Raw genomic sequence first — 20,019 nt, 5'->3', positions numbered from 1 at the left:
CCTCCTTGAGGTTCCTTGTGCCTTGCAGTAGCTGCAGGAGTAGCAGCAGGCAGGATGTCCAGTCCTGGATAGGAATACTACTCCTACCTCTGCTCTGCTCTTTAGTGATAGTCTTGTCTAGGACCAATGGCAATATAAAAGCATCTCCTCCAAAACAAACCCCAGAAAAGAAATCACACAACAGTCTGGTTAACAAATAGTTGATTCTTCTCCTTAAAAACAGTTTGAAAACCTGCCCCAGATTTTAATACAAAAATGTTCCTTTCACTTTTAGGTGTGTGTTGTAAGAAGGGCAGAGACATGCCCCTTCTCTGTGCTAGCATTCTTCCCCCCTTGTCTCCTGCTAGAAAACACAATTCTCATCAGAGCCACAAGGTACATAAAGCTGTTCTGCAGAGCTCCTAGTAAGGCACAGAGGACAGAAAAGGAGGCTGCATTCTAGCCTCACACCAATGTATGCCGGAGAAAGTGGAGGGTTCTCTGGCTACTGTTTCTACAAGTTCCATGAGGCAGCATCTTCTCTCAGAGAGGCATAGCAGCTTAGCTTCTTTCACCCATGAGAGCCGGGGAGCCAGAAGGAGGCTGGGAGAAGGAGGGCAGAGTTGTGTCTACTCTTGGCAGAACTCCACACCATGACTTCATACATACTCTGTGTCTATCAGCAAAATCCAGAACTGGTCTTGCACTGTTTGACACAGGTGCTGGCTTGGCAGCTCCATGTCTGCTATTGAGAGCTCTTGCACACATGTGCAGGTTCTGTGGCAGATAAGGGCATGTTTTCAGTGTCCTTCCTCAGAGGGGAGCCGCTTCATCTTCTCACATCGAGTGAGCTCCCATCTTCCCTCCCCATGAAGTTTCAAAATCCAGCTGTGGAACTGCAATTCAATAGCACAACATTGAGGGATATCCACCTACAGTGAGGTCCTCCAGCCTTAGTCACTCCCCTCTGCTCACCAGAGACCTGCTTTACCTCACCACCACGAGGGAGGCATGGAGCGCTGCCTCCCTGTCTCACCTTTTCCAGGCTGGGTCTGTGTCCCACACTGATCAGTGTCATGCCCAGGTGAAGGCACATTTGGTACAGTTCATGCTCCACCTCTTCTGTCAAGGCACTGGTGGCTTCATCTAACACTGAAAGAAAAGTCATAAGCCCCACAAATCGTCTCCCAACCAGACATCTCCTGTAGCCAAGAGCAACTCCCAAGAACATTTCACATATTAATGAGAGTTCCCCAAGAGCATCTGCAGAAGACAAGTGAGAAGAAACCTAAGGACTCTGGTATTCCTCTGGCACAGCAGGTGTCAGGCAACTAGGAAAGCTGTCCTTCCCCTCCAGTACTTGAATCCATCCAAACCATACCATTCACCTTACTCCTCTCCCTCAACAGCTGTCAGACATTGCCATGTCTCTATCATGGCAAAAGTCAAGATAGGACCTTCTCCAGGCAGACCACGTGCCAGAGCGCCAGGCTGAACAACAGTCAGTGTACTCTTCCAGCACAGACCCTACATGGAGCATGTAGGATGGCCTGTGGCACTTTCCTGACTATTAAGGGTAAATATTACAGAACTGGAGCAAATAAATCCAAAGTATCTCTACAGCTTTTAGTTTGCAATCCACAGGTTCCTTCTGCCCAGACATCATTGAGCTGTGCCATGGGCTTCTGGGGAAAATGAGGTACTTACATGTAGCTACCTGCTACCAAAACTGGCTCTGTTCACCCACATCCAGCCTGGCCCTCATGGCAAGTCCTCCAACAGCTCAAGCCCCCAGCAGAGCCCAAGGAATTGGCCCCATTAGCTAATCACAGATGCTTCTGTGGTCTCTCAGGACTGTTTCTCCCACTGCTTCCTGTCTTCTTTTGCCACATCAGGGCTAAACCTTCCATATGGACCCCACAACCGTACAGATGTTCGTGAGCTCCAGATATGACAGCTGCTGCCACACTCCCCAACACATTCACTTCTTTACATAGAAATGGTAAGCAGGCTGACAAAGTTCTTCTTCTGGTGCCATTGGAGATGGACCATGAACATTAATCACCAGTTCCCTAAGAAGAAGATCTCTTATATACAGCCTCTTGATTTACCACCCTCACACAAATAATGTTTTCACATTTCACAAATGAATCCTCTGTGTGCTATGCTGCTAAAATAATGGCCAAGACAAAGCATGTTGCTAGCACAAAAAGGATTTAATGAGCTGTCTCTGTACCAGTTTCTCTAAATACCAAAGGCCTTGTCTTTTATTCCCCCTTCTTTTATAGTCAGTCACTCACCTGCATATTTTGGCTGGAGATAGAAGAGCCGTGCAAATGAGAGCCTCTGCATCTCCCCTGGGGACAGGATGTCATACCTGCAGCAGGGTTGAGATTCTACACCTTTCGCAAGAAACAGAGCTCATTTGCTGAAAATCTTATGGCTTCTGATATTGGAGACCAGCAAATAGCTGTCCCTGTGTGTCCCTTGTGCCCCCCTCCATGCTGCATCCCCTCTACACAGCTGCGTGCAGAACACCACAGCTGGTGATGGCATAGATGCTTGGGGCATGAAGGCTTTGCTCCTGCATAGTGTCCACAACTCACAGAACACAGATGGACACAGATAAATCCAGCAGCAATGTACATCTGCTTAGAAGTGTTCCCCACTCAGAAATCACCGAAATACACACAGACAGTAGCTCCCTTACCAGTTCCAGTCCACCTGTTCATCCAGTCCTCCAGCCCTTGCCAGCAAATCAGTCTACAGAGAGCACAGCAGACTTGTGAACACAGCCTCCAACCCTGTCAGCCTGTGGCCCTGAGCATAACTGTCCTCTTTTTGCCGGTTACCCTTTCCCCACTTGTGCTGAAGTTGTACCATATCTCTCCTGCTCCTTCTGTCCCATAGACAATTGTGTCCCAGGTACAGTGTCCCCACATAAGTTCAGCACACAATCATGCTGTGCTGCCACAAAAAATCGCCCCTTCTTCCCTCACTGGTGGCACCAGGAAAGAAGACAGCAGTGCTGCCAGTGACTCACCAGCCCAGCCAGCTCCAGGAATCGCACAATCCTCTCATCATCTGCAGACCCTAGGGAGAAAGGCATGCAGCATATGGAGAGGCAGTGTGTGCTGAGGCCACTGCTGCATGAAGGAGTTGGTGGGGCACGAGGGAAGAACAGGAATATCTCCTGAGGTTCAGTGTAGTTGACCTGACCACTTAGTTATACCAGATGCTGAGCTTTGGCAGATAGAGCCCCAAAGACTGACCTTCCTTAAAAATGTTAACCATGCTTCAACTGCCAAGGCCCTGCCCAATAGTTACTCTCTTAGAGCTGAGACTACACACTACAAGTGGTGGAGTCATGGGAATGGGGTTCAGGTAAGAGCCAGAAAAAGGACCCTATGTGGGAAGAGAAATACCTCAGGTTGGGTCAGCTCTGGAGCAGAACATACACTTGAGCTAGTAGTCAGCATCTACAGAAATTGAAAAGGGCTGTGCATCTGCCATGGACCTCTTTGAAGCTGCCAGAGAGCCACAACAGTAGCTGATGGCTGTAGTTACTCTCAGCAAGATTGTGACTCCCAAGTGTTTGAAAGCAGCAGGTAACACTGCTGGACATCTCCAAGCTACAGCAAAACACGTGTGGTCTGGCTTTGGAAGAGGGCAGGGGAGAGAAAGGATCCATGTATTCTGACCTTATTTTGAAAAAGTGAACAGTAAAAGATGGAGGATGAAAACCGAAATGAAGGCAAACATGACTTGCTCAAAGTCAGGCTGTACCAAACAAATCAGATGTATCCCAACAGCAACATATATCATGTCTAGAATAGCAGAAAGAGCATGGCCAGCTTGTCCTCATTGTACTGTGACAGCAAGTTCTTATCAAGTGAGTATGCTCCCTCACAAAAGGAAGGGGACAGAGAATTGACCTTAACACACCCTAATCTGCTAGGGAACACCAGGGCAACAATAGCAAAATGGATGAGTGTTCCTGGTGGGTTACAGCAGGGGAGAAGCTGCACTGGGTACAGGACAGTGAGGCAATACCATAGCATTGGTTAATTGCTCTAATGGATTTCCACAAACCTGAAAGTGGATAGATCTCCTTTAGGGGATAGATCACCTGTTTAACAAAGCAAAAGAAACCATGTCAGAGGGAGCTGGACACTGTCCACCAGAGATGCAATAGCATGAACACAGGTACAAGGGAAGGAGCAGCCACAGGCATCCTCCCTCTTGCAGGCCTGTCTGCACCCCATGCGTTTGCAGGGCATGATCACAGCTGGGAGCACAGCTGAGGCCACAGCAAAGACAGACCCTGGGCTCACCTGCTCACGCAGGCTTCCATCAGTGAAGAAGGGCCGCTGTGGTAGGAACACCACTCCTCGGGGGCCAAAGCTGGTCAGCATCCTGATGCTCCCTGCACACAGACACTCATCACACCTGCAGTACCAGGCAGCAACTCCCCACTGCCCCGTGTAATCCTGTCCCATGAAGTAGCCAACAAGTCCCCACCAAAAGCATTTTTGCAACACAGAGCAAAGCAATGAGAGCCAAGTAATTTGACAGAGATGGGTGGCTCAAATCAGTGTATCAATGACACATTCACCATCACATGGTGGCATTGGCCTCACGAACTGCCACACTGCCACCTTGCAAACTAAGGGTAGCCTTGGTTGGGAAAGAGAAGGCTGGGGCAAGTAGCAGTCCTTACCCCGTGTGCTCTCCCAGAGTCCTCCAAGGACCCTCAGGAGAGATGTCTTCCCTGTACCAGTGTTTCCCACAATCATCACACTGTTTCCTTGTGAGATCCTGAGGCTCAGGTCCTTGATGAGCAGCTTGCCAGAGGATGGTACTGAGAGTGTCACTTGCTCCAGAAGGAAAGCTGTGTCCCTTGGTACTGGGTCCTCCCCAGAAGGGCTGCTGGGCCACCACCAAGACAAAGAATGAGCGATCCGGAAGTAAGTGACCATGCTAAGATTGCAAAGCTCAGGCACCTTAGACTTCCTGTGCCTCTGTGAAAGTAGCCCTGCCCCACACACCCTGGGAATGGCAATTGACAGCGAGCACTGCCTGCTCCAACCAAATGCATGCAACAGACTGTGACACCAAGGGCTACCTCCATCCCATGGCAACCCCACACTCTGGCACATAAACTGCAAGCCAGGCAGTTGCTGAGAGGCGACTCACCTGTCCAAATCCCAACTGGTTTTGGCTTCTGAGTAGTTACCATTTTTTTTTCTGCCAAGGCTCAGCAAGGTCTCCTGCAGTTCACCAATCCTAGAAACACAAAGGGTTGCATGGAAGTCAGGGACAATTCCAGCAGCCTTCTCACAATATCCAAACTTGCCCATGCTTGTACACGAGCAACTGTTTTTTGGATTTTTTTTTTTTAGCACAGACCTGGGCAGATAAGCCCACAGATAATCTCACCTGTGTGTGTAGCCAGCTACATCAGTCACAGTGCTGGAGAGATCTATGAGCTGGCTGAAGCAGCCAATGAGGTAGATGGAAACAAAGGCATTCTGGGGAGAAATCACATGCCAGAGTAAGGGTCTGAGCTGGGGCCCTGACCCTTATTCCATGACTGCAAGGAGGCAGCCAAGGAGTCCACACATTTGGCTACATCAGCTGTCTCAGCAAGATGAATGAGGGTTGGTGAAGTCACCCAGGGTGGTGGGAGTGAAGATGACCACATTTGAAAGAAGCAGGCCTTCCTTGATCAGTACAGCAGTTTTTGCCAGGTAGACATGTCTTGTCACCCAGGGATGATGTTTGCAAAATGCCTGATGGCCTGCCTAGGGCCCAGCATGTTTGCCCAAGTCATAGAGATCTGTGCCACCAACCCTGCCTCAGCACCATATATGGCTCAGAGAAGGGTGTCAGCCTGCAGTGCCCACTTAGCTATTTTTAGCTCTGCATTCTCTATCACAAGCCAGTTTTCAGTATCTGGTAATGAGTCAGGTCAGGAAGGTGAATGCAAACCAGCTCAGCCTCACTGATGGCCAGGCTCACCACAGGAACTAGCCCAGGGCATAACCCAGACCTACAGCACTGCACAGACCCCATCCCCACCTGCATTGCTGAAAACCAGAGACTGACTTCCCTGCTCTTTTTAGACACAAAGGTCTGAGCCAGGAAACACTTATGTAAATGTGTCCTTGACAGTTCTCACCCCCAAGTTAATCACATACCAGCTGGCTACAAGCTCCCATTTCCATGACACTGTGAGTAGGGACTGTTTAACCTGAAGATCAAGTGCTGCAGGTTATCTAGCCCCAGGGCCACCAGCCCCACATGAAATCTCCATCCTCAGTGCCTGCTCACCCACCAGGATGGGGTCACAGAGATTACCCTTAGCTCACCTTGCTGACAAGGGCACTGAGCTCTGTTGGACTCAGGTCACCGTAGACCCCAGAAAAGATGGGAATGGCAATGACCACGTAGCTCAGGATGCTGCCCAGATAATCAAATGTGTTGATCCCAACTGAGCACAAGCACATTGAAAGAAAACAGTGAGTTAAAATAGAAACCTCTGTCCCAGCAAATCCAAGTGCTGAGCCTGAGCCCCATCAGAGGAAGACCTATGTTCTTGCTTTGGCCCTTTATGATGAACCTGACCAGAAAAACCCACTTTGTAGGATAGCACAAGCTTTGTGCTTGTGCTAAATGGGTGAAAATCCATTTGCCAAGCAAGAGCACTTTGGGGTAGGGCCCTGAGCAGAGAATCATCATCCAGACACACAGCTCAGGGACTATTACGGGGCAAAAGACACTTTGCCTTCTTGTTGCTATGTTTCACGGGCCTGACTGACTCACAGTGAACAGGACGGGAGGGCAAAAAGGAAGTTCTGGGGTGAGATGGTTTGCCATGAAGTGTGTTGTGGGAGCACATAACGGGCAGAAAGACTTAAGATCCCAAATTCCCACAGACACTTCTCACTGTGTTGCTGAGATTGGGAAAAGCTGTCTTTACAGGGGTCATTTAATGACAAAACCTGGACCCAATGAAAAAGGGAGAAGGGACATTTTCAGGGGACAACCATGCTTAAGGCTCTACAGGGAAGAAGTTTCCACAGCTCCCAACCACATATACAGTCCCCAAAGCTCAAGCCCTTCCCTCTTGGCCTTTGAACACTTGCCCCACAGAAAGCCAGATTCTGGGTCTTCCACAACTTGGCCTCTTTATGAAGCTTTTACACAACAGGATTCCCATTTAGCACTTCAGGAAGCACCCTCTACTGACCCTCAAGCTTTCACATGTACCAGCAAGAGGCAGAAGAAGAAAACACAGCACCCACCCAACTGCTCTACCAGTAGAGCTCCCCAGCGTGGGGCCACCGCAATGGAGTTACCACACATCCCACTTCACCCCCAATCTGCTCACTCACTGTATAGCCACAGCTCCTTGCCTATCAGCTCCTTCTGGGTCTTCAGCAGGCTCTGCAGCCTCCGGTCTGTGCGCATGTGCTCCACTCGCCCAGCCCTGTAAAAGTAAGATTGCAACATGCCACAGACATCCTAGGACCATGGGCTTTAAAACTGAAGCTTTGAACGGGCCTGGCACCTTTTTCTCCAACTAACAAGTTCTTTATTGACAAGGAACTGAACAGCCAGGACTGCCTTCCTGAAGGGTATCATCAAGGAACTCTGGCTGAAGTAAGCAGTCCTGTAAATCTCTCCCAGAGCCCATGGCTGCTGCTGTTGCAGCAGGAGGAGGTAAAGCCAGGCCAGACACTGTCAGCAAGGCTCCAGCCTGAAGCAATGTACACCCAAGGTAAAACATAGTTCCCAAATGCAGCCTGGCAGGAGAAGAGGGATGACACTGCTACACAGCTGGACCCAGAAAGAAGAGGGCAGAGGAGCATCCGGGCGTGATAATCAGCCCATATGGCCTGCATGGCCAGCAGCCTCAGCCCACCTCTTGCCATTTCCCACTCCACAGGAATGGGACACAGCCAAGTCCTGAGCAGTGCACAGTACCCCTGGTATAGGTACCCCAGCTCCGCCCTTCCCAGGGCTATCTCCATCAGGTCACCCAGCACACAAGTTAGTAGTGATGCTGCAGTGGCCAGGCTGAGCCAGAGTAAAGAGACATCTCCTACACCACCAGCTTCAAGCAACTGTGACAGCTCCTTCTGCTGCTTTGCAAGGCCTGGGCTGCCCTCAGGTGGCAAAATGCAGAGAGCTCCACATCTCACTTCAGACTCCCACCTGCCATGGCAGCTATTGTCCCTGACATCCAACAGAGGCTTGTGCTCACTACACAAACCACGCTCCCACCATGGTCTGCAACAGGGAAGTCATTAGGGCCCACAAAGATAAGGCCAGAAGCAGCACAAAAACATCCAAAATAAGATTTTTGAGGTCTCATTTCTTAAGATTCTCAGTTCTTAGAAAAATACATTTTCTTTCTCAAAAGGTACCTGGTTAGAATTCAGTTTGGTTTTACTGCCTTATAACACATCTCAGGTAACTACTGAGCTGCAATCCATGTATTAGGAAAGGAGAAAGGCTTGAACACAAGGAGTTAAAGCTGAGAAAGGAACTGGAAATCTTTATTCTAGAGCTATAATCCTGCTGCAAATGAGGAGAGACTGCTGTACTGGTTTCCTCTTTTCCTTCCATTCACTTCACTTTCAAAGCAAGTTTGCCAAAGGCTTAGTAACAAAAGAAGTAAAAAGGTGGCAGTGGCCTGCTTCTGTTTCCTCCTTTACCAAAACAATGTTTAGGCAGTCTTAAGAGGACAAGATCACAAGCTAGAGAAATTGAACAATCAAGACGAGCAATTCACCACATCCTCCTCTTCTTGCAAGATTCTAGGAATGCAACCTTTTAAAAAATTCCTTAATTTTAAATTATGATGCTTACCATGAAAATGCCTGGTTGTATGCAACTCAGCTACATTCTAGTTTCACACAAAATGAAATTTTTCTATTAAAACACTGTACTGAACCAAGACATTCTGTTTTCTGATATAACAATGCACTTTACATTTTCTACTTAGTAACAGAATAAAAAATATCAAAATTGAGAGGGAAAGTACTGCATCTTAAATAAGGGTATGTAATTATAGTATCTTTTCCATTACAAAAAATGATCATCAACCAGTAAGAATCAATCAGAGCACAAAGAAATAACTCAGACTTGCCAGTGCAAACCAAGATTGATTTTGGTGAGTTAAATCAGTCTCATGCCTATCAATATAAGCTATTACGAAATCAGTGATTTTGAATCAAACCACTGTGAAGTCAGCAGCACAACACTTGAAATGCCTGCTCAATACAGCATGAGGGAGCCAAATACAGATCATAGGCAGGGAAGACCAGAGAGAGAACACGTGCTACAATTCCTGGAAGAAGTACAATTTCGCAATGTAAAGGGCAAAGGCGGACTCGTGACAAGAGGGAAGTAACAACCTCCTGCCATCCCAACACAAGTTACACCAAATTCATGCCTCCTTCCCTGGTGAACCAAGCAGCAGCTCAACAAGCTTTGTGGCATCACTAAATGGGGGTGGTGCTGCCAGGCTCCTGATTGTGTGCTCAGCTCTTGGGTGAATGGCATTGAGCAAATTCAGAGCACCAGTACAGCATATGGAGGGTCAGGGCACAGACTGACCAAGAGGAGCAAAGCACAGCCAAGGTGGCCAGGTAGCAGCTAGCACACCCACGGAAGACATGCAGGTAAGCAGCAGCAGGATGGGTCCAGAAGGAACATGCAACAAGTCCTCAGCAGAACCAGATGCAATAAGACTTTGAGCAATCTTCTACTGGCAAAACATCAGTAATGGTCTCTAAGCCAGCACCAAATCTGTATCTGCCTCTGAGGATGTTAGAAGGGAGGCAAAGGAAAGATAGTTGTCTCCAGTTGCTGTGGATTATTTCTGCAGATCATGCACAGAATGCAAAGAACAGAGCATCAGGGCTGTATGATGCTGCAGTGGAAGGGACAGAAAGCTGCAGCAACAGAACTTCGGCTCCTTTGGGATATGTGAACATAACAAGGATGCTCTGAACAGGGACAGTCCTTTTGAGGATACAAAGAAATTAACACTACTAACCTGTAGAAAGCAGCTGGTTCTGCATTGACACGAATCTGCATGTGCTTGAACCTGTACAACCAAAAAAAATTGTAACTGTGCACAAATGCTCAGTGAATTATGTAGCCAAAACCATTCCTAGAGGAAACTTATCTTTCATGTTAGACCAGTGATCTGAGGCATCTCTTTACAGAAATACTCAACAGGCTCAGAAAGGCACCAGAGACCAAGGCTTAACAGGAGATGCCATCATTCAGGGCCAGCTCAGTGGTACCTTTGTTTGATACCCTGCTCTCTGTGCACATCTTCTTAGCCCTTGGGCTTACTGTTTGCTGCTAGTCCAGCATTTCCACCATAAAAAATCACGGCAGCCAACTGCCCTGGGCTGGGCTCCCTGTGCCACAACAGCTTATGCTGCTGTCCCTGGATGCCTTGAGCCCCAGGGAAAGCTACACAGCCCCTGCTACACACACAGCCAGCCTTAGAAGCAAGGGGGAGGAGATGACTTAGAGAGCATATGGAAAGACTGGGTTGTGAGACTGAACATGGCATTGCCTGCCATGACACAAGGCTGTGAATGGTTGGCAGGGGCTCAGTACACCGACTTTGAGGCACCATTGCACAGGTTGCCTTCTCTGAGAGTGGAGAAAGTCACAGACAAAAGAATAGCTAAATACACAGCACTGAATGGAGACAAAAAAGAAACTTTCACAGGAGCTGCCATGGGGCAGTGAAAACAGCTCTGCTGGGACCCACCTGAAATCTCCCTCCAGTTTTTCCTGCTGCACAAGTTTAAACACAATTGGGCTCATCAACACTTTGTTAATCATTGTCCCAATGATGAAATACCCAAAAATGCTCACTGGGCCTAGCCAGCCTGTGCTGCAGAGGAGAAAGAGAAGTCAATTAATAATCCAAGCAAAAGGAATCCTGCACCATTAGGCTCAAACAATCAAAGCCCTCAGCTGTCTCCTCTCTTGCGTTTCACAGAAATATGGGCAGAAGTTTTTGCGTATCCCAGTATCCCCAACACAGAGTTCTCTTTGGAGAGTAGAGACCACTCACCCATGTGTAAAAATATCCATCTGGGGAGTTGTAACATGGCTGGCAGGCTCCAAAGAAAGAACACAGAAAAGAGGTATGCAAGCAGAGCCAGGATACATCCTTACCTGTGAAAGCACTGGTATGTGTAGTAGGCCAGTGTGAAGGGTGAGATGACGAGCTTGCTGGCCATGGAGCTGAGCTGCCTGCAGAACCTCTCCACATCCTGGCTGATGCGCTGGTCCCTGCTCAACACAAAGAGCTATTGACATCATTACAGCCCAGAAGCAAGAGCCAGTACTAAATGCCTAGCAGGACACAAACCAGGCTGTTTCAGTGCTGCAGGTGAACAACCTTGCCTGGGAAGGACCTGCAGCTCCCCCACAGAAGACCATTTTCATGGCCCAGCAGGACCCACCCAAGGCCCTTAACAGCACCCAGGAAGAACAACTCTTGCCATTGCTTTCACCCTGTTCCTTGTTTTTATCTCTTGTTCAGCTTTCAACAACACTTGTTCAACAATTGTTCAACACTTGTGCTGAAGGTCTCTGTGTCAATGTCCTTTACTCCTCCCCTGGAACAACCCCCATACGATGAAAAACTACTGATTCTCCCCCTAATCTTAAGTACTGGGCTGAGATACCATCAGACCCATCATGACAGGCTAGGGCACAGGCCAGGCATTCACCAGTTGTTGGATATTTGCAAACATTTTAATCAAAGCTACCCTTCCACAAGAGCCGATGCCTTGGCTCTGCATGAAGTACCTCTGGCTCCTTTGCTGCACAGAAGGAAATGTTTCCACCCACCCTAGCCCTCAAGAGCAGGAAGCAGCACACCAAGCCTTCTCACCTCACTGGAAGCAGGCACATGGGTGACAGACCCTCAAGTCCCATCTATCCCACTGCTGAGCAGGAGTTGCACTTGGGACTAACTAGGAAGAATTTCAGTACATTTATTCCTCAGCACCTCATCTGTCCAGAACAAATGGATGAGGGCTTTCCAGTGGAAAGGCTGTAACTTAATGCTGGAGTTCAGAATGAAGAGCAACGATGGACTGGTTAGTATCAGTGCAGATACAACCACAACGACATTCATCTTTTAACATTTCTGCAGTTCTGGAACAGCAATGCATTTAATTCTGGGGCAGCTCTCACCCTGACTGACCTTACAGTCATCGTTTTTCCTTTTCCTCAGACTGTAATATTCCCATAAAGTTGTAACTTAAATTGTGCTATTGTCTCATAGGAGGATATTACTTTTTACAAGCTATTAAGTAACATGTAATGAAAGCACATGAAACACATGAAAGCATCAACTCAAATGCTCTGCTAGGTGCTGCAAGTGTTTGTATGCCACTCAGAATCCACTTTTCATTCCTTTGAAGTGGATGACTCCAGGCATTTAACACTCAGTTTGGTTTGCACTGCCTAATGGAAGGTCTCTTGCTTGCTCTCTAAGTACCTGGTGAAGGGAAAAAACTCTCATCAAGGAATTGCAAGAAGAGAATTTTTGCAGTGGCACCAAAACCACACTAAACAGTAAGACTGAATGTTGGAGCAGAAGCAAAGTGTCATGAGACATACTTCACGGTAATCCCACACATTTGGTCTGCAAAGGCCAGAAGAGCTGCCTCTTTTGCTGCATGGTGCTAATAATGCCACGAGATCAATCCCTGTGTGGGCTATTCACGTAAAGAGTTGGACTCAATGATCCATGTGGGTCCACTCAACTAAGAATATTTTGTGATTCTGTGACCTCTCACATGATGTCTAACATAAGATTTTTAGATCTTCACAATACGCAGCTATGGCAGCAATGCCCTGTGTGCAAGGACGGGCCGGGAGGCCAAGGTCCACACACAGCTGTGAGGAAGGGAATTCGACCTTTGCTGCACTGCCCAGGTAGATCAAGAGCTCTGCAGTAAACAGGACAGTGCACGAAGCAAACTGGAGTGGGACCTCTTGGGGGTGGGGGCTGGAATCCACAAGGAGAGATTGAATGCGCCTCTTCTTATATTTCAGGTCAGCACTGACAGACACTTCCTAGGAACAGGAAAAGGAAATGCAACCCTCACACAGAGCAAAACAAAACCCTTCCTGGATGTGACTCCCATGAGTTATCAAACCACTAAAATACAACTGAACTGTGCTCAGCTGCAGATTCTGATGTTTAAAGTTCAAACAGAACGGGGACTGACCTAACGCACCAGCTGTGAAAAGGAGTCCAGCCAGGCTCTTTGCAACATCACAGTGTCAAGGACTGAGTTTGCAGACAGGGTGTTTCATAGCAGCACTAGATCCCTGTTCAAATGGGTATCCACTTTCCTTACAACTGAAACATCCTGCCCCTAAAACCATCATGACCAGCAGTCACAGGAATTCCCAGCAACAGCTATCACCTCCCACCAGGGTAGAATAGGGTACCTAGATTTGTGCCTAGATGGTAAAACCTTCTAGGGCTCAAGCCCCTACCCAGAGACAAAGAGAAGTCAGGAAAAGGTGCACAGCAGCCCAGAAGCCAAGCAAGATACTGAAAGAAGCTGCTGGCAGCCTACGGGTTATCGATGTCCTCACGCAGCACGTGCAGGCTGTAGTAGACCTGGCCTTGGAAGTAGCAGCTGTGGAGGTATTCAGTGAGGGATTTCCTCCAGTTCACATACATCATGTTGCAGATAAACTGGTCGAAACTTTTTAGCTGGAACAAGGGCAAAGAGACGGATGGGGAGAGATAAATGAGAACAAACATTTTTTCAAAATGAAATAAAAACTAGCAGTTTGTACTAGTGATTCAGGGCATGGGCAGACTTGAATCGTTTGTGACCAGGATCATGCTAGAAGGTATGGGCAGCTTTCCCTTCCTCTCCCAAGACACGTGAAGCTCTGGTCTTACCGTGGAGTTCACAATGATCAGAGTCACGGCAAGAGCAGTCAATGTTTTGAACCCGGAGAAGTCCTTGTTCCCTAGGACCTCATAGTACTGGCTGGGGATGACGCCGACCTGGTAAATAACCAGCTGCTCTGGAGGAGAAAGGCAAGCAGGGGAAGGAATTGATGGACTGCGGTGACAAGGCAAAGTGGGGGACCACAGGGAGCAGACGTGGGGTGCAGCCCCCCATCCCCACCACCCGGGCTCACCCAGCAGGGCAACACCGAGCAGCGTCAGGAACATGAGGGCGCTCGGGGAGGGCCATCCAGGAAAGAGAACGGCCAGGAGCCGCAGGAACCGCCGCAGGAACAGCCCGTCCAGCCGGGAGCCAGCCCTGCAGCGGAGAGAGACGCGGGGGCCGGCAGTGAGCTCGGGGGTCCCACCCCACCTCCCCCCCCACCTCCCCCCCGACACGCCCCGGCCCGGCCCGGTCCGTTCTCACCGCCCGCCGGCGCCCCCCGCGCTGCCGCGGGCGCCCGCCATCGACGCCCGCCGAACCGGACCAGCCGGGCCAGACCCGCCCTCACTGGCGCTCCACTTGAATATTCATCACCTCTCCTCGCCCGGCATCAGCCCCGCCCGGGGCCGGCCGCCGCTGCCGCCGCTTCCGCGTGTGGCGTCACCATCGAGGTCCGCCCGCCAGCGCCGCCCCCGCCGCGCCGCCCCGCGGAGCGCCCCCTGGCGACACGCCGCGCTGACCGGGGGCACAGCGCCCCCTGCCGGCGCCGTGCGCGTGTGCGCGGTCCCACACGGCCGGGCCGGGCCCGGTGGATGTGCGCGCGTCCCTCAGCTCCTCCCCGCCCGCTGCTCACAGACACGGACCGCGGTGCCGGGCAGGGTCCAGGACCGAGCCACAGGCCCGGAGAGCCCGAGCACTAACGCCTCTCCTGAGGAAGGAGCTGGACAGGCACGAACTGATCCCTCTGGAGATCCCAGAGGCTGAGGGACAGTCGCCGTGGGCAGCAGGTATTGCCCGCATGTTACAGGGGAGACAAGAAAGAAGTACCAGTACTAATTCTGCACATTCGTCTTATTTTGGGGTGGGCAGTGACGTTTCAGGTTGCTCTCAAAGGACACTCAACTTGCAGTAGCCATTGCAGGGGATTTCTCAAACCGGGACACTGGGATTAGGCAGCGGTCCCCAGCGGGACGTGAATGGCGCTGTATGCTCCCCACCCTGCTGCAGGAACGGGACGGAGCAGTGCGAGACCCCGGGCACAGGGAGGGGCTTCAGGAAAGCAGCAGTGAGCTGTCAGTCAATGGACCCTCTCTGGCTTCTCAGCGACCCCACTTTTAACACAGAAACCAACTTTTTTTTTTTTTTTTTTTTTTTTTTTTTCCACCGATTTGGGCTGGAATCTGGTTTCATAACCCAAAACTCTACAGTTGTGAAATATTTCAGAACAAGTAAATTTCTGGACAAGCCTGATGATTAGTGATGAGAGATCCTATGAGCTGTCATGCCTTCCTTACTGGTGTGTCTCTCACCATCGTGTTGATGTAATTTCTTTTGCAGAGCCTTTGGGTTTCTGCATGTACCCTGTGGGTCCCTCTTCCCATATGCCTAGTAGATTTGTTCTTCTGCCAGTTCCCTGCCTCCCAGCCCTCCTTCTCTTCCTTCATCCTCATCTCCTTCATCTTTGCTTTGCTGCTACCTGCTCAGTGGTACAGATAATTTATACTTCACAAAATCAGTGTATATGCTCTCAGGGATGAAAGAAGACACATCAGTGTGTTTCCTCAGCAAATGGCCTTGTCTCTAAGCAGTGCCCCTTTCTCCTTGCCCTCATCTCCCTTCTCAGCTCTTTTGGAATTCACAATGCTATCAGTCATACCTAAAGGTTAAGCTCCAGAGGGCAGAGATCAGCCCTGTGAAAACCTGACCTCAGTGATGACTAACTTTTATGTTAAAAGAATCATGTTGTTTTTTTTTTTTTTTCTCAGCTGTTGCATCAGACCTGGGTGATGGTCGCTCCTAGGCAGTCACATCCTCTCATGGAGCAGTACTGCAGCTGTGGCAATTGTGTGTGTCACCTTGTCAGTGCTTACCAGGATTGAACTGACTCCTTTGCTGTGTTGTCCACTTCATCATGAGGGGTTATTCCTTCCCTTCCTTCCTCGACTGATGAAATGCCTTTCCAGCACCAGGGGAGTCAGAGGATCTAACACAAGGATGAGATGGCCACAACTGTCTATCCCAAGCCTGCCCTCCTACTTCTTCCTTCTCTCTGCCCTTTGTTCTGTCACTGGCACCCCACGACCTCCACCTGATAAAGCACACGCTGTGAGCCCCCTTTGGCGTATCAGCTTCACGATTTTTCCTGGGAACCCTCTTAAGGCAGCCAAGATCAAGAACAAAAGAGAAGTGCTTTCTTGGTGCCTCTCCACCCCCCCTCTGAGGCTGTGCCCTAGACATTCAGCTGCTGTCAGCACAGAAACATTTACATCTTTTACAGCACTCCAGCTCTACTTCTCACGTTTCTCCCCCAGCAAACACCATGGCCATTTCAGTGTGTGCCTGGGGGCAGGGCTTGGGAAAGGACTGGGGAATCACAATTTGAGCAGAGTTTTATGGGTTTGTTTGCACTGAAGGGCCGTATCTCAGCTCCCTGACTAGCTACAGACCCAAGAGAAACCCTCTCTGTATTGCTAACCTGTTACCAAAGTCTGTGCCATGAATCCAAGGAAGCAAGAGCTGGGCCTGGCTTGCTAGGTCCTGGGCTCCTTGAGGCAGTGCAAGTTAATTCCTTGTGGTGTTTAACCGCAGCCCCATCTGCTCCTGCTTGCTAGGTGTGAAACATCCCATCCCCCAACCCCCCCTGTCTGTTCCATGCATTTTTGCATGCCCTGGACTAGTGAAGGAAGCCAGATTCTCCTGTATCCCTGGCTTCTCAGCCCCTGGCTCATGTTTTTCTCCACTGCCTCTTTGTGTCTCCATTTCCCTGTGGTCCCTCTCTGCCTGCTAGCCTGTAGCTGGGATGCAGGGAGAATCCTGACAAACCCATCTTTCTCTGAAGTAAGCAGCAGCTTCTGCCATCACAGAAAGAAGCTGCAGCCTTGAATCTGTAGCTTGCTTTCCCTCTTTCCCAGGTCTTTCTTAATGCTGCTGGCTTTGTGTGATGTTGCGTAATGAAGCACTGCCAGAAGATTATCCCCTTCCTGGGCTTTCCAAAACTGAATCCACCATTTCCTGCCCATGTTTCCAGTTTCTAGTCTCCTTATAGGTACCTGTCCTCACTGGAGCTTGCAGCTTCTTCAGTGTGGTATCACCTATTATAAGCTTTAGCCCACTGCCAGACCCTTAGTAAGGAAGGGGTAATGAAAACTCCCATCCTGAGTTTCAGCTCTGTCTGCATTAGGGTGTGAACTAAACCAGCTAATTTTCAGCTGGATCAGTAAGCTGAACTGACTGAGTCCCTCACAGTCCTGTGCCACCCCAAAGTAGAGGGTGGGAATGGGAAACCAAGGGGGAACAAACAGCATAGGCCAGGCTCAGCATGGCTTAAACCTCCATGGAGCCGCACCACGGGCTCCTGCTGTGATATCTTAATGATTCTGCCTTTTCCTTCTCCACACTCTGTGTCTTAATTAGCCTTTCCCCCTCCTGTGGGCCAAACTGCTCTGCTTTCTTTTCAAACCTCCTTCCTTGTGCTTTGCCTCTAACAGTGTCTTTCTACTGTACACTTCAAAGGCTTTGCTTGCTGCATCTCCCCCATGCTGGCATTGGCTGGTAACACCCCCAAAGCAGGCCAGGTCTGCCATGAACTCATAGTCGTCTAAACAGTTTTGGGCCCTTTGGATCTGGGTGAGAAGCAGGCATGGAGGAGGAGAGGTCAAGGATTTTCAGCATTTCACCTATGAGAAGAACTATTAGTAAAACAGAAAAAAAAAGGGGGGGGGGGGGGGGGGGGGAAGGGACCCCCTCCTCCACCCACCCTCCCCAGAGGAGAGCCCGCTGAGGACAGAGTGCTTTTATGTGCAAGTGGGAGGGAAGGAGAGTGTTAGGGCTTCAGAGGGAAATGCTTTGATCTTGACTTTGAATCTCCTTCAGTTCCCAGCTCTCCCCCACTCTCCCACCTATGGTCAGGACCACAGGATGAAGCCAGGATTCCTAGTCCTTGCTCAGTGCTCCAGTACTTCACTTGCTGTTTCACATTTAACTTCCTCCCGTGCGCCTGAGAGCCTCACAGAGGCCTCATGGGGCAAGAGCACAGTGCCAACACCAGGTTCAAACTTTCTCTCCCATCTCACAGAATGGGAAGAAAAAGGGAGCCCAGTTGGGCAGAAGCCAGAGCCTCAAAATGAGCAGAGGTGAATTAGAGATGGGACCTACTGTCAAGACTCTGGTACCTCAGGGCAGGGGACAGGCAGACCTGGCTCTCCTGTGTGTCCTGGTGCATTTTCTGGTCAATGCTGAATATGACCCAGAAGATGAACTGGGAGGCAGTAACCACTGGGAGAGGGACAGCTGGGAGTAGCTCTCAGGAGACACCACTGATGTCTCCTTGTCCCACAAAGAGTTATTTTAAGTTGGAGAGAGGAGAACAGCAATGAGATCCCTTGGTGTTCTCTGCAGGATGGGAAGGAGGTGCCACTGATGGGTACTGGACGATGGAGAACAACCCTGAGTTCTGACTCATGTCAAAGGAAGAGGACAATAGGGTGTGGGAGAGATTTAGGGGCCTCCAGTCTCTTGTCCAAAGTGGGATCTAATGTGTAGGCAAGTTCCCCACTTCCCCTGGGAGATTAAACTCCTGACTGGGCCTTGCCCTTAAGTTGTCTTAAATTTCAGGCCAAATACTTCTGGAATCTGTGTTGCCCCTTTTTTTTCTCAGCTGAAGTCACTCCTGTTAACTGCTCTCCCTTGCTGAGGTTGATGCACTTGAATATCCCTACCTGCCAGTTCTCACTTCAGCACCACTACATAGATTTTTTTTTCCTCACATCATCTCCTATTTATAATTCAACCACTCCAGTTCTGCTACTCCTGGCTGAAAACTTCCTATAGTTTGTTGCTTTCCCTTTCAGTATGATGCGAGTAGACCTGTCTGCTGGTGTCCAGCACTGTCCCAGGCATGCACAGACCAGAGCTCACAGGACTTCTTTGCAGAGCCCAACCATTGCTCTCTCTGAGCATCACTTTAAGGGCTTCAGCACAGACATGAGGCAGTAGGTTCAAAAGTGGTTTCAAGTCTAGAAATGAAAGATACCAGATAATGTGAATGCCAAAACAGGACTTCTGTCATTCACAGTAAACAAGTTACTACAAAAATTGTGGTGGACTCTATGTTTTCCAGGTCTCTCTAGGGAAATATTGCACCTCAACCCCTTCAACTTCCTTCTCCCTATGACTGGTGGACATATTGCAGCTACAGCAACCTGATTTCTGTTGCCAGTTAGGGCTGCAAGCTCTGCTCATTGCTCTTTCCTTGTGGAGCAATGCCAGGCACAGGAGAGAAAGCAGCCAAGACATTAGACACTTAGGGCGCTCCTAGAAGCTCCCATGCTCTCATTTCCATCAGCCCCTCCACAGTCCCAGCTCCCCTGATTTCCCAGAGAGATTCAAATTCTGCAGTGCTCTAGAGAGAGAAAGGTGGGAAAAACAGAAACCAGGGCACCAGCAATGGCTCTCAGAGGATGGACGTGTCAATTTAGCCCATGTATAGATCATAAATGGGTCATAAAGTAGTATGGGTCAACCTTTTCCAGCTTCAGAAGTGGTTTTTGCAAGTGGTCCACAGTCTGACCTGCCCCAAATGGCATTTGACTGCCCAGGTGTTTCAGTTATATTCCATCCTATCCTGAACAGCCTCATCTGGTCTGCCCATGGACAGCCCTACAGTAGGTAGGGTGCTCTGACTCCCTCCACTCCTGGACATCTCCTAGGTGGGACTAGGGAACTTTCCTAATGGGGTGGATAGCTGAGTGTTTAAATATTGTCCCCATGTGTGTCACTGTCAAGATTATCACATTCCAGTGACAGAAGCAGAGCAAGCCCTGTCTTACTATCCAAGAACTCAGCA

General features: G+C 49.5%; 1 protein-coding gene across 8 annotated transcripts; it reads right to left on the bottom strand.

Annotated features, from left to right (window-relative positions):
- Positions 1-207: 207 nt before the first annotated feature.
- On the bottom strand, positions 208-14,612 carry ABCD4 (ATP binding cassette subfamily D member 4). 8 transcript variants are annotated; one of them, XM_033062972.2, is made up of 19 exons: positions 14,550-14,612; positions 14,206-14,330; positions 13,961-14,088; positions 13,626-13,765; positions 11,197-11,313; positions 10,784-10,909; positions 10,049-10,099; positions 7,377-7,471; positions 6,351-6,472; positions 5,419-5,510; positions 5,176-5,265; positions 4,700-4,908; positions 4,314-4,405; positions 4,072-4,108; positions 3,023-3,072; positions 2,690-2,742; positions 2,280-2,356; positions 1,016-1,131; positions 209-875 (listed from the first exon to the last, which is right to left on the bottom strand). In XM_033062972.2, exons 1-19 carry the CDS (start codon positions 14,564-14,566, stop codon positions 780-782), a joined length of 1,833 nt encoding a protein of 610 aa, XP_032918863.1. In that variant the 5' UTR covers positions 14,567-14,612; the 3' UTR covers positions 209-779. The 8 variants fall into 8 exon arrangements, 7 of the variants coding, with proteins under 7 accessions (XP_032918865.1, XP_032918863.1, XP_032918864.1 ...); XM_033062973.2 differs by having other exon boundaries at positions 210-875; positions 4,700-4,905; XM_033062974.2 differs by lacking the exon at positions 10,049-10,099 and having other exon boundaries at positions 208-875.
- Positions 14,613-20,019: the final 5,407 nt, after the last annotated feature.

The sequence above is a fragment of the Catharus ustulatus genome, chromosome 6 (assembly GCF_009819885.2).
Source record: "Catharus ustulatus isolate bCatUst1 chromosome 6, bCatUst1.pri.v2, whole genome shotgun sequence".
NCBI lineage: Eukaryota > Metazoa > Chordata > Aves > Passeriformes > Turdidae > Catharus > Catharus ustulatus.
This window is presented reverse-complemented; position numbering and strand designations above follow the sequence as displayed.

Excerpts from the sequence above, each read along its gene's own strand:
- ABCD4 (XM_033062972.2), bottom strand. Across the intron at positions 4,909-5,175 it reads ACCAGTTGGGATTTGGACAG|CAGCCCTTCTGGGGAGGACC; the intron begins GTGAGTCGCCTC and ends GTGGTGGCCCAG. Across the intron at positions 876-1,015 it reads ACAGACCCAGCCTGGAAAAG|TTCCACAGCTGGATTTTGAA; the intron begins GTGAGACAGGGA and ends ATTGAATTGCAG.